At 46.5% G+C, this 12,886-nt stretch overlaps 1 protein-coding gene across 1 annotated transcript in view; it reads left to right on the top strand.

Annotated features, from left to right (window-relative positions):
• Window positions 1-8,354, top strand: part of fat4 (FAT atypical cadherin 4) — a 100,634-nt gene extending 92,280 nt beyond the window's left edge. The window contains exons 13-17 of the mRNA XM_069531436.1: window positions 574-753; window positions 1,197-1,321; window positions 2,049-2,266; window positions 3,882-4,143; window positions 6,329-8,354. Coding sequence (XP_069387537.1) covers window positions 574-753; window positions 1,197-1,321; window positions 2,049-2,266; window positions 3,882-4,143; window positions 6,329-8,238 — 2,695 coding nt within the window. The 3' untranslated portion in view covers window positions 8,239-8,354. The remainder of the gene's footprint in view (window positions 1-573; window positions 754-1,196; window positions 1,322-2,048; window positions 2,267-3,881; window positions 4,144-6,328) is intronic.
• Window positions 8,355-12,886: the final 4,532 nt, after the last annotated feature.

Genomic DNA, 12,886 nt, shown 5'->3' with positions numbered 1-12,886 from the left:
GGAGGAAAACAAATTGTTCACAAAATTGAATTCTTTTACATATTTTTATGATTATATCCGACAAGAAGAGTCAAAGTGAAGTTATGTGTTGCAAATATACGATACATGATGTAAACTGTCATTAAGTTACCGGATGGTCACAGCTTTAATGCACAGACTGCTCTGAGCCAGGCCTTGTGGGGCGCGAACCTGAGCCTGAGCATGTGTTTTTGTGTGTTTGAGCATGTGTGTGTGTGTGTGTGTGTCTGTGTGTGTGTGTGTGTGTGTGTGAGACAGATCGATCTAGCAGACGAGAAAGCGCCAGAAAAGTCTGCAGAGGGTTTATTCTGTAATTGTCCTGGGACCATGTTATTGTGAAACTCACTGACCCACAGTGTCGTTCTGTTGTACACGTGTGTGTGTGTGTGTGTGTGTGAGTGTGTGTGTGTGAGTGTGTGTGAGTGTGTGTGTGGCTCTGAATACCTGCATGTGGAGCATGTGGATTTCTGTACATCTACTTTTGTCCCTCTGTTCAAGTCTTTGTGTGCTTCTGTTCATCTCTGTGTGTGTGTGTGTGTGTGTGTGTGCGTGCAGGATCCTGGACGTGCAGCCCAACAGACTCTCGGTGGGAGGAGTCAGGTCAATAGAACCCGTCCTTCATCGGCGCGGTCAGATCGCCACCCACGACTTTGTCGGCTGCATCATGGAGTTCGCCGTCAACGGCCGCCCGCTGGAGCCCAGTCAGGCGCTGGCATCGCGTGGCATCCTTGACAGGTCGGCTACCCCCAGCCCCGCCCCTCCTCTGCCCGCTTTTCACCCTCCCTCCCCCCCCCCCCCCGTCTCATCTGTCCGTCTTCTGTGACCTCGCTGTGGGACATCTGTTCACACTCTCAAACCCTCGCCAGAGTTTTTAAAAAGATGTTTTTTTAATACAAATGGCAGATTTTTGACGAGGGAAACCAATCGCAGAAATGCTGAGAATTCTTTTTTTTTTTTTTTTTTACTTTTCTGTCTTGCTGGTGAATAGTGAGGCTCGGACAGATCTTTTAATATGCTAATTCTCTGGGGTTCTTTATGGGGTTTTGTTGTACTGCTGCTCAGGGAGAGAAATCACAGCTCATCTGCCCCTGCTTCTTTTTCGACGGACCCCCCTGGCTGCCGACTGTGCGGCTGACTTGTCAAACCGACCGTCTGATTGTCACTTTGTGTGTCGTTAGATGTCCGAGACTGGAAGGAGCCTGCACCGCCAGCCCCTGCAGACACGGGGGAACCTGTTTGGACCACTGGTCTTGGCAGCAGTGCCAGTGTGTGGACGGATTCACTGGCAAATTCTGTGAGAAATGTAAGCACAAGCGTCTTTGTGATGCTGAGGTTGCACTTATTTAAGAATATTCTATCATGATTATGTATGATGCTTCCCCGTGAATCATCAAACTGCACCATGCAGCTTAATATAGGCCACACTGCTGCAGTCTGATCTTTATTTTAAAGCTTTTGTGTTTTTAAATATACAGACATCAGAGAAATTACTTTGAGTCTCACAAAACCCGACATAAACTTTTAAGAGCTGCAGCGTTTTCCCCAAGAATGAATTCAATCAATAGAGTGGGAGAGGGTGCACGTGCACACGCACAGAAGTTTCTCTCATGTGCAACAGATGCCGAGTGACGGGTAATAAAGAGTGAAATACAACTTCTCACGTGAGAGAGGAAACTGCAATGCATGCCACTTGTAGGTACTCGCACAACTGCAGCTGAAACTCAGAGGTCTGATTTTAAAAACACGATCAGATTCCTCACCAATTCTTTACATACAGCAGTAAAGGTGTACATTCAGGTTCTTGCTCGAGGGCACTCGTTGACCTACATCTCTCGGCTATAAACAGATATTTAGTGAGAATGGACCCATTTGAGGTTATGGCGGTCAGATTAGAAAGTCATTTGGACCCGTCTGTACAGCAGCAGCAGAGTGGAAAGATTTAATATTTCTACATTTTTCAAAGTTGCCTTCTGAAAATCTTGAGCTAAGTCAGAACTGGATTAAGGGGATTCTCTATCTTTCTCCCACAGACATGACGGCAGACACCGCCCTGGCTCTCGACGGCACCGGCCGACTGGATTACTCCCTGAAGTCGGGCCCCAAACGCGACGTCCTGCTCCGACAGTCCCTGCAGGGCTCGTCCTCGGACCCCACCGGGCCCAGCAGCCTGGAGGTGAAGTTCAGGACGCGCAGCAAGAGCGGCACCCTGCTGCATGTGCAGGAGAGCAGCAACTACACCACTGTGAAGGTGAGAGAGGGCAGGGCACATAGAAACATATTGAACATTTCAAAATAAAGGCCAGGACTTAATTTAATGTGTGTTAATGAGTGTACTGCAGCTTAATGTATTTTATTGATAATCCACGTCAAGGTAGTCCGGCACGCCTCCGTACAAAGTGTGAGCAGAGTGCAAACTGGGCTTTATTGGGGGGGGCGGACTTAAAGAGACAGGAGCTAAAACCGAGCATTTCAGACAGAGGCTGAAAAGAGGAGCTGCAGCAATGGACAGTCTGAAGAAAGTGTTTTTTGAGCATGTAAACATTTTACAGTAATCACACAAACACAGACTCAATGTCCTTCAACCCGTAAAGATCTAAGGTGCTGGATTCTCAGGAGTATTTCAACGAACCGTCAGTCAGAAGTCTAAGCAAACTGCGTCTCATCCTCCTCCCTGTCGTCCCATTCCTCTTTCTTCTCCTCTTGCAACCCCCCCCCCCCCCCACTCTGACTGATCCTGGGCAGCTGCCCAAAGAGTCCTACAGTCTCATTCCTTTTAGACCCTCCCCCTCCACCTCCCTTCCCACTTTTACTATCAAACATTCTCGCTTATGATGATTTTTTTTTAATATATTTGGTTTTCCAGCTCCGAGCAGCTTCTGGTGCTCATCAAATCACCATCACCGCTTCCTAAATACTCCAGACAAGGGACTATTCCAAGTGCTTTAAAAACAAAGTTGGGCGGCAGGGGAATGCACCGTGTATGTGTACATATGTTGAGAGGGAGAACTATATATACTGAGATATGAAAAAAAAACAAGATGTTTAATAGATAAACGTCCATGATTGGTTTTCCAGGTTTAGCGCTCTCAGTATTCTTTGGCTTGGGGGACTTTCTGCTTTTCCCATTTTAAATCATTTCTTCCGGAAGCTACTTATCATTGCTGATTTTTGGGGTCTTTGAAAGGGAGGGGATGGGATTACTTTTCCATCGGCGTGGGGAGTACACATATGAGATTATCATACACGTGTAAACCGCAAATTTGTTGCCCATGCCAAAGTGAGCTTGATTTATTTCTTTTAAAGACGAAGATATGTCCTTCCTTTTCTGGAGAGGGTCTCCTCCAGTGGGTGTTTTTATCTTTCTCTGAATTTGTCGTCAACAAGTTTGCGATCATCATCTTACTACACACAAACACACACACACACACACACACAGGAGTTGTGAGAACATGATTAAGTGCGGTGCGTCCCGCTGGGGGAAAGATTTAAGAGCGTCGAGCTGCATTTTTGTTTTCAATCTCTGACCTCAGCAGCAGATTCATAAAACAGCGTGGTGGTTTGTTTTGTGGAAAGCGAGTGAAGCTTTCCTCTCATCACTTGTCACAGATGCTGACAAGATAATTCACTGATCAGAAAAACAGCATTTTTGAAAAACCCCAGTGCTTGTAGATTCTCCAAAAAGGAATTTTATTTATTATTTATTTATCTGTCTCATCGTTGATTTGCTGATTGATATGTGAATTAGCAGAGAAAGATGCTGTGAGAGAATGAACAGCGGAGAAAAATATCAAACTGCTTGTGTTTTTCAATGTTTTTATCTGACCACTGCGCTCAAACCTCCCCCTCTGTTCCCTCTCCCACAGCTGAGGAACGGCAACATCCAGTACATCTCAGACGCCGGCGTCGGTGGGAAGGTGGAGCGGACCGTGGGGGACGCAGTGCTGTCAGACGGTCAGTGGCACACGCTCCAGCTGGTCAAGAACGGCTCGGCCACTGTGCTCCAGGTGGACAGCGGCCACCCCAGGGTCATCCAGCATCCCACGCAGGACTTCGGGGGTCTCGGCGTCGTGACCTTTTCTCTGGGAGGGATCCCACCTGGACCTGCGCAGCAGAAAACTGGAGCAGGTGAGGCCGGAAGGTGTTTCTGTTTCTAACCGAGTGTTAAAAACGTTCTTTTCTGGCTTGTGTCTGGAAGATCGCCAGTTTGATCGCAGACTGGGATGGATGAGTCTTGGCAGGGGAGGTGAAAGTGTAGTTTTCCACTCCCTCATTACTACAACTGAGGTGCCTTTGAGCAAGCCCCTTAATCCCCGTCTGCTCCAGACACGAAGATTTCACAAGAGAGATTTTCTCTGTCCAGAGAAATTATATACTGTGAACAAATGATCCACTTAACGTCATGTGGAGTATGTAACATATGTGGTGGGAGAGGGCGGAGGTTTTGTTTATGGAGCTGCTAACTGATGCAACCATAAAGAACGTCATTATCCTGACCTTCATCAGACAGTTCAGAGTCTAATGATGATCTAAACGTCGTCTCAGAGGGTTTTTACCGGCGAGAGCACTTTTTTTTTTTTGTTTTAACAAGAAACTTGTCATATTTATCACCTTGTACACACTAATGGAGATAGGTTGCGAAAAAAAAACTTTTTCCTAGTGCGGTTTGAGCCTCTCGTTCACACGCAAACACAATTTTAAGTCACCAAAACATAACATTTCATAAACTCCAGTGTCTGTTCATCTGTGTGGACGAATAAAACCTTCTCAGCCAGGAACTAATTTTTCCGAAACCACATGAACAGTTGATTTATTTTCTCATTTGGACGCAGAGTTTCTGTAAAGCAAACTAAAATTACGGCAGAAGTCAGAGCCCTCTCCAAAATATATCCTCGTTGAACGTGCACCATATTTACACACGTGTTTGTATGTGTGGACGAACATGTGTATTTACGTGCCGTGTCAAACACACACATGCTGAATCTCTCAAAATCTGGCATCTGACCAAGAAACTCACCCACTCTTCACCCGCTGTAAATTACCAACCCAGCGGTTTTCACATGTTATGGAAACCTCCTCTACACGCTCACACACAGTACACATGTGAGACACAGCTCTCATGATCCTGTGAGCCCTTATAAATCCTCTACAACCCTCTTTTTTCTCCTTCCCCCAAAACGAATTAATAGTCTGCAGCTTAAACTGCTGACCCTGTTTGGTGTCCGTCCAACACGACTCCATTAAACTGGCTGGAAGTCTGTGTCTATTTGTCACTGCTGAGATTTACCTGCTTTGAATTTACAGTAGTTGAGTAAATGTTTCTTCATCAGAGAATCGTTTATGCACAAAATACACAAATTCATTTGATTCGGCCTCGTCCCGGAGCCGCTGCCTTTGAGGACTTTTTTACTGTTTTTGTCTTTTTTCCACGGGCTCTCGTCATAGTTTAGACCTAAATCACAGATGAGACGTCCTGAAATGTGAGTTGAGAACAGTTTGCAGAAGGTGAAGGAGACGGTTTCCACAGGGAGGTCATAAAGCACAGTAAATTTCAGAGATTCAGGGGAGGGGAGAGTCTAACCTGATACTATGGACTAATATGGTAAAAATGAGCAATTTGAATGATTTCTTGACCTGTTTTACACAAGGACCAGGGCATATTTCAAAACAAACATATCCTGAGCACGCAGGTCTGTGGCGGGCTGCCCGTCCACCAGCCCCTTCCTCTGTGTGCGTCTGAACAGTCGTGTTCTCTTGTGTACTCACTTTTCGAGAGCTAATGAAAAGACACAAATGGATTTAATCTGCACTGGGATAAATTCAATAAAATCTATTTACATCGGTGAGGCAGCGCTGTTAGGCAATACACAAAGCAAAAGATTGAATTAGACACAGAGACGTTCATCCAACCCAGATGTATGTCTTGAAGCTATAATGGCACTGACGATGGATTCTCTGTTTGAGAAAAAAAATCAGACTTCTCCTCCTCAACCAAATTGGTCAGTGATAGATTCACCCCATTTTTTAAAATATGATTTTTTAAGGAGGTGCTTTCTACAAGGAAATTTCTCTTTTTATTTCTTTTTTTTGTGCAAAGCTTGAACCAATTACCCGTCTAAACAAAATTCCTTTAGCTCTGATTATAACTCCCAGTTCCTGTTATTTTCAAGGAAGCGATCCAGCCTTGGCAGAAATTTTGAAAACCCATCAATTGGGAATGATTCTCCTCCAGGCCACTGTTATGTCCTTGTTAGCTGCTGTTGGCTGTTTCTCGTTTATTTGATCCAGTTCTCTCTCTCTCATTCATTCACAGGTTTCGATGGCTGCTTGGCCTACGTGAAGTACAACAGGGAGAACCTGCCCTTCACTGGCGAACACAACCTGGTCACCTTAACCAAGACCAGCTCATCGGTGAAGATCGGCTGCAGAGGTCCCAACCTTTGTGAGAGCAGTCCGTGCTGGGATGGTCTGATGTGCGTCAACCAGTGGTACACGTACCAGTGTGTCCCGCCCGGCGACTGCACTTCTAATCCCTGCCAGAACCACGGCAGCTGTGTGCCTGATCCCCACTCAGGTTTCACCTGCGTCTGCTCTGAGTTCTACACAGGAAAGACTTGTGAGACCTTGGTGGCCTGTCTGGGTGTCCAGTGTCCTCAGGGTACCGTCTGCAAAACAGCCAACAATGGTGGCTTTGTCTGCAGCCCCAGCCCCACGGCAGAGACGATGGTCCTCCCCATCTGGGCGGTGCCTGCTATTGTCGGCAGCTGTGCCACTGTCCTCGCCTTGGTGGTCCTCAGCCTGATCCTGTGCAACCACTGCAAGGGCCGCAACAAGACCAAAGTGCCAAAGGAACCCAAGGAGAAGAAACCCAAGGAGAAGAAGAAGAAGAAAAAGAAGAAGGGTAGTGAGAACGTAGCATTCGATGACCCAGATAACATCCCTCCATATGGAGATGACATGACGGTACGGAAGCAACCAGAAGGGAACCCCAAACCGGATATCATAGAGAGGGAGAACCCTTACCTAATCTATGATGAAACAGACATTTCCCACAACAATGAGACTGTACCCAGTGCCCCCTGCGCTCCCTGCAATGGCCCGGAGGCAGATATTGAACATTATGACATAGACAACGCCAGCAGCATCGCTCCTTCAGACGCAGACATCATCCAGCACTACAAACAGTTCCGTAGCCACACACCCAAGTTTTCCATCCAGAGACACAGCCCGCTGGGCTTCGCCAGGCAGTCCCCCTTACCGCTCGGAGCAACAAGCTACACCTACCAGCCCCAGTACACGCAGGCACTGAGGTCCACGCCGCTCAGCCACTCCCACTCAGCGTGCCCCACCCCCAACCCTCTGTCCAGACACTCCCCAGCCCCGTTCACCAAGCCCTCGTCCTTTTACCGAAACACCCCAACGAGAGAGCTCAACCTGGCTCGCCGTGAGGGCAGCCCACTGGATCTACACAATGACATGTGCCAGCCACCGCCCATGTTCAACTACGCCACCCGGCTGGGGAGGCGCAGCAAGAGTCCTCAGACCATGGCCAGCCATGGCCACACCTCCAGGCCTGGCAGTCGGCTGAAGCAGCCGATAGAGCAGATCCCCCTGGAGACTGGGCCACCGGTGGGGCTATCTATTGAGGAAGTGGAGCGTCTGAATACTCCACGCCCCCGCAACCCCAGCATCTGCAGCGCCGACCACGGGCGCTCCAGCTCTGAGGAGGACTGCCGCAGGCCGCTGTCAAGGGTCCGCAACCCTGCAGACGGCATCCCGGCCCCAGAGTCCTCTTCAGAAAGTGACTCTCATGACTCCTTCACCTGCTCGGAGATGGAGTACGACCGGGACAAACCGGTTTCTTACAGCTCCCGGGTCCCCAAGCTCTCACAAGTCAACGAGTCAGACGCTGACGACGAGGACTACGGCGGGAGGCTCAAGCAGAGGCGTTACTCAAGTCGGAGGGCAGAGGGAGGGCCGGGTGTTGCCCAGATGCCCCCTGGGGAGCAGCACTACACCCTGCCCCACAAACTGGGCCAGCAAGCTGGGGGCTTCAACTGGGACAATCTCTTGAACTGGGGCCCCGGCTTTGGACATTATGTTGACGTGTTCAAGGACTTAGCTTTGCTTCCGGAGAACGCGGCGGCAAAAGACATTGAAATGAACAGTGGGGATGGTTCGGTGACCATTCTAAACGAAGGAGAAGCTGAGCAATATGTATGAGACTATTTATTATGATGTAGAATATGGTGACGTTCTCCATTAAAAAAAAAAAAAAAAAAAAGGAAGACTGTACATTTCAAGAGAGCATTGGACTCCATGTTTTTTTTTTTTTTTTTTACATTATTCAAAAATAATAAGACGACTTTCAATGCAGTAAGGCAGAAAAACGGCACCTGTAACATGACAGATTTTGTCATTATCCACCTTGGAATAGTTTACCAGTCTTTTCTCGGTCCAAACTCAACTGTACAATCGAGCATTCATCTCTCTGAGGCCTCATTACAACGTATCCATTGACGCCGCTCGGCTCAGAAAAATAAATCCATGTCTGAATCCAATTTAGCGACTGCAAAGCTCCATTCACGTTATCTTGATCAAACATTTCTGTTCTGTATTACCAATGTGGCGTCTCCTTTCCAAAAACTCCTGTCACATTCACAGCTGAGCGATAGGAGGGGAGATAACATTAACACTCACAGGAAGAAAATTCCAACGGGCCGTAAAGCAAAAAGAAAACTCCCGGTGTCTGTCTTTTTAGGGGTCAATTTTTAATTTGCTTGAAACGAAGCATGTGTGTTTGATCTGACTGCACCTGTTACTGACAGGACACAGCCCCTCGCTGTGAAAGCAAGTTCACCGTCGCGCTCGCACGGTATCCGCACCTACGGTATGATCCCCGTTCACTCGGACCGTCTCTGGTGTGTTTTCTCTCAGAAGACTGGCTAAATGCTCCAAGAGCTGGGATTAATGAAGTCTCCTGCCTTACAGACATTTGAGGATTTCAGTACAGGGGGGGAGGACGCTGCCTCTTTTGTGTTTTGCGGCCTGAGTCGAGTAGAAGAAGTTTTGTTTTCTGGGGAGGGTGGATGTAGAGTTGTCTGTCGCAGATTTGCATTTTCTGTGTTTTTCAGGCAATGACGACGATGATGATGTTGATGTATGATGATGATGATGATGATGATGATCGTATAAACATGACCCCAACTAAAAACACTATGAACTTGTGTACATTTTTTTAATTCATGAGAAATCATGGAGTCATTTGTTGGTGTCTTCGTCCATTATTTTGACATGTATGGTTTCTACATTTTTGTACTGTTTATTAACTTAAATTACTTAAGCTGTGTTTTTATGGGTATTTTCATATGCTGAAATGTATGTTCTTACTTTCGGGGAAAGTAAGATTGAAGACTTATTTTTTACATTTGTTACATATGTAACATCAGTATTTTCCACTTTTGATAAAACTATAACATGCTGTATGCTTTGTACCTGTAAAAAGCCAATAACAGAATAAAAAAAAAAAGTATTTATTTAAATGCAGCTGTAGAAGCGTTATTTCCTGCAAAGGTAAGCAACTAATTTAAGATGTTTCGCACATGAATGTTCAGATAACTTGACTTTGCCTTCTACATGTGAAGAACGTAGCGGGTCAGTCTTTAATGTGTTTGACGTCTCTTTTTAATGATTTCTTTATTTCTTGAAATCTTCTTGTAACTCAGTCGGACAGTTCCCTGACACTTTACTCGGGGGCCTGGCAGGAAAAGTTCCAGAAAATATCTGCAGCAAGCGAGCCCCTCCAGATAATGTTCTAAGGAGTTGAGAGCAAATCTGAAAGCTGCTTAAGATGCATGTAAGCATTGGCTCTTTTTAAAAATAGTCACCTTCCAGCTCAGATTTCCTCTTTTCCCAAAGCTGAAGGTATTCCATATTCAGTGTTCTCTCGGTGTGCTGTCTTTAAATAATACTCAGTCTGAACAAAACATTTAAAAAGGCATTTCGGGACCCGAGTGAAACCGAGCCACCTCACTCACAGCCAAGCAAAACATCAAGCGGCGTCCGCGACGCAGGGCCCTATATTGCTTTCAGCAATTATTTACATCTGGCTTATTGAGCAGAACCTTTTTTTTTTTGTCGTAGCTCAGTGATCTGGTATGCAACATGCTTATCTTCTCCATCATCGAGAGGAGAGCGAGGCCACGAGAGAAAACGCAGGGAGCCGTAAACCCGGTGAAGACTGACAGCCCAAATCTGGGTAAATCACCCCGAGCTCGCGGAGGGGCTCGGGCCTGCGGAGGGCTCTTGTTGACTAAAGTCTCTTTGGGAAGGCCGCGCCACGCTGATGCAGAGATAATAAAAACACTCACAATGATAATGACGGCGTGGGTGATCGGCCGGCCGAGTAAATAGGAGACGAATTCAAATAAACTGCACAGCATCTCCTCTGCTGAGATATCAGGCAACTTCAGCAGCGACGCCCCCACCACCCTCCCTGTAGGTGAGCGGGATCAGCTTGTATACACAAAGGCCACATTGTTCGACAGTACGCTGGGATGTAAAACACTCATGAGCCCTGACATGAATCTGTCTTCCTGATTTTCTTTGGGGGGCAGGGGGGGGTGGTGGTGGTGCTGGGCGAGTTGTGTTCCCCTCTTTTTTTTTTTTTCCACCCGTGCTGTTTTTGGATGTTTTCCAGACGACTGCTGGACTTCATCGAAATGGCAGAGGAGCTTATGATGTGTTTAAGGATTAATTGCAATGTATATATCCTAAGTGCCAACATTGCATTTTACATCAACCCCTCGAAAAAAATACACTGTGTGTTATTCCTGTGGATGCAAATGGTTGTTATTTCAGTGAGCAGCAGTTACGAATGACGTGACATGAAAAACAAAGAGCATCACAGACCCATGCAGCAAAGTAATCGTGAGCGTGTCTCATAAAATCAAGTTCAGATTGGAACAATGTGATCGTCACGCAGCCATAATGCGTTTTACAGATCTGCAAACTCAACTTATTCAACTTATTAAAAGAGGAAAAGTGGATTTCCCACAGAGTCAAACACGGTTTTCTCTCAGCTGAATCCACAAATGTCATCAAAACATAATTCCCATTAAGATGATTTCCATGTTGACTCAAGAGTTTCCTCAGTATTTATAAAAGGATGTGGCACCGTAGCTGTGATTGACTTTCTTGAAAACAGAAAGTTCCTCTCAAAACTCTTCCAGAGAGTTTGTTTATAGAGATTGATTATCCTGAGCCTCGGAGTGATCATGCAGCAGGGATGTGTGCAGACATTTCAGGGGCTCGGGCTCCAGTGAGAGAGAAGTGCACTTCTCATAATTATTTTTTTTTAAATTGATATAGTAGCACATCTCTGACTAACTTAGCAATTTATCCTAATACCCTCACACTCACACAGTTGTTAAATACTCAACAGTTCATACAGAGACAATGGTCTCCTTTAATTTCACTTGGTTTATCACACGAACACTCAATGTGAGTAACTTCGGTTTTAATGTCTTATTAGATTATTGTTCCAGAAATAACTTAGAACAGCTGCTGCAGAGTGGAACCGGTCGAGCTGTTATTGTTCGTGTTTATTCTGTGTTCAGCAGGTGGAGGCACCGCAGATCATCTCAGCAAGAGCTGATGTATGAGAAATAAACGTATATAGAAGGTTTCTCTGCCTCATCTGTAATAATCAAGGTGATCTCTCACAGTGCTGTTGATAACAGTCCACATCATTACACATCTAAGAAACGAGGTGGTGATAGTGATGGTGGTTCCACGATCCTGCATCTGAACATTTGTGAAACATTAAACAGCTGCTATCACATGCAACTTACACATGTAGCTTATAAATATCAACTTAATATAATTACCATCAAGTCACAACCACAGACACGACTTACATCTTGGTAAGTTCCAAAGATCCCAAAGCAACAACACCGCAGCGCTAGCCGGTTAGCAAAAGGGGGGTAGCACAGTCGTAGTGTCATGATGGTGGTAAGGGCACAACTCCCATGATGCCACACTGCTCGGTGACATCATCAAACTACGTCTTTTGATGTCGTTTTGAAAGACCCCTGGAGGCCGAAGTCACATATTGTACTTTAATTTCTTAAGTTTGGGTCTTCCTGGAACGAAGCCTCAACCAGGGCAGCGTTCACACCTCCTGCGTGTACAGTATATACACCCACATCCTCCCACAAGACCACTCCATATGTCTCCTCTCGTTAGCGGAGTCCTCGTGCGTGTGCGGCCTGACGGACAAATCACCGCTCGGTCCTCTGAGGGTTTAACACGTGAGACAACGTTAACACTATCGGCCCGATCCGAGCGGCACTGCCCGTTTCACATGTGCATCAAAGCTGCGAGATAAGTGTCTTTAATGCCGTGTGTACTGCAGCCAGCCGAGGCCTCTCACATGAAAGCCTCAACAACGAGCCCGAGCTGTCGGGAAATACAAGGGAATGGTGTGTGTGTGTGTGTGTGTGTGTGTGTGTGAGGAAGACGATGACTTGTCTCTTCTCTGGATCTGCGCCTGCCTTCCTCAACTCTGTGGTTTCGCTCCAGCACTGAGGGGCTTGGATCAGCCGAGGCGCTGGTCGCCACCAGCTTGAGAACATTTAGAAGTGTATGATCGATGCTAAACAGACAACATCATCACGAGGGGAGCTCTGGCTCGAGTGTCCCCGCGCTGTCAGGCTCCACATCTGCTTCTGGTCCCCAGTGTCACATTCTGCTGCTTCAGCAAGTTCTGCTCTTTTGTTTTGTTTTCTAATTCGAGGAGATGCTGCTGACTTAAGTGCCGGTTAAGTCACAGTGTGTTTGGCAACAAGCAGAACTGTCGATCCTCTGGGAG

This window comes from Paralichthys olivaceus, chromosome 9 (assembly GCF_024713975.1).
Source record: "Paralichthys olivaceus isolate ysfri-2021 chromosome 9, ASM2471397v2, whole genome shotgun sequence".
NCBI lineage: Eukaryota > Metazoa > Chordata > Actinopteri > Pleuronectiformes > Paralichthyidae > Paralichthys > Paralichthys olivaceus.
This window is presented reverse-complemented; position numbering and strand designations above follow the sequence as displayed.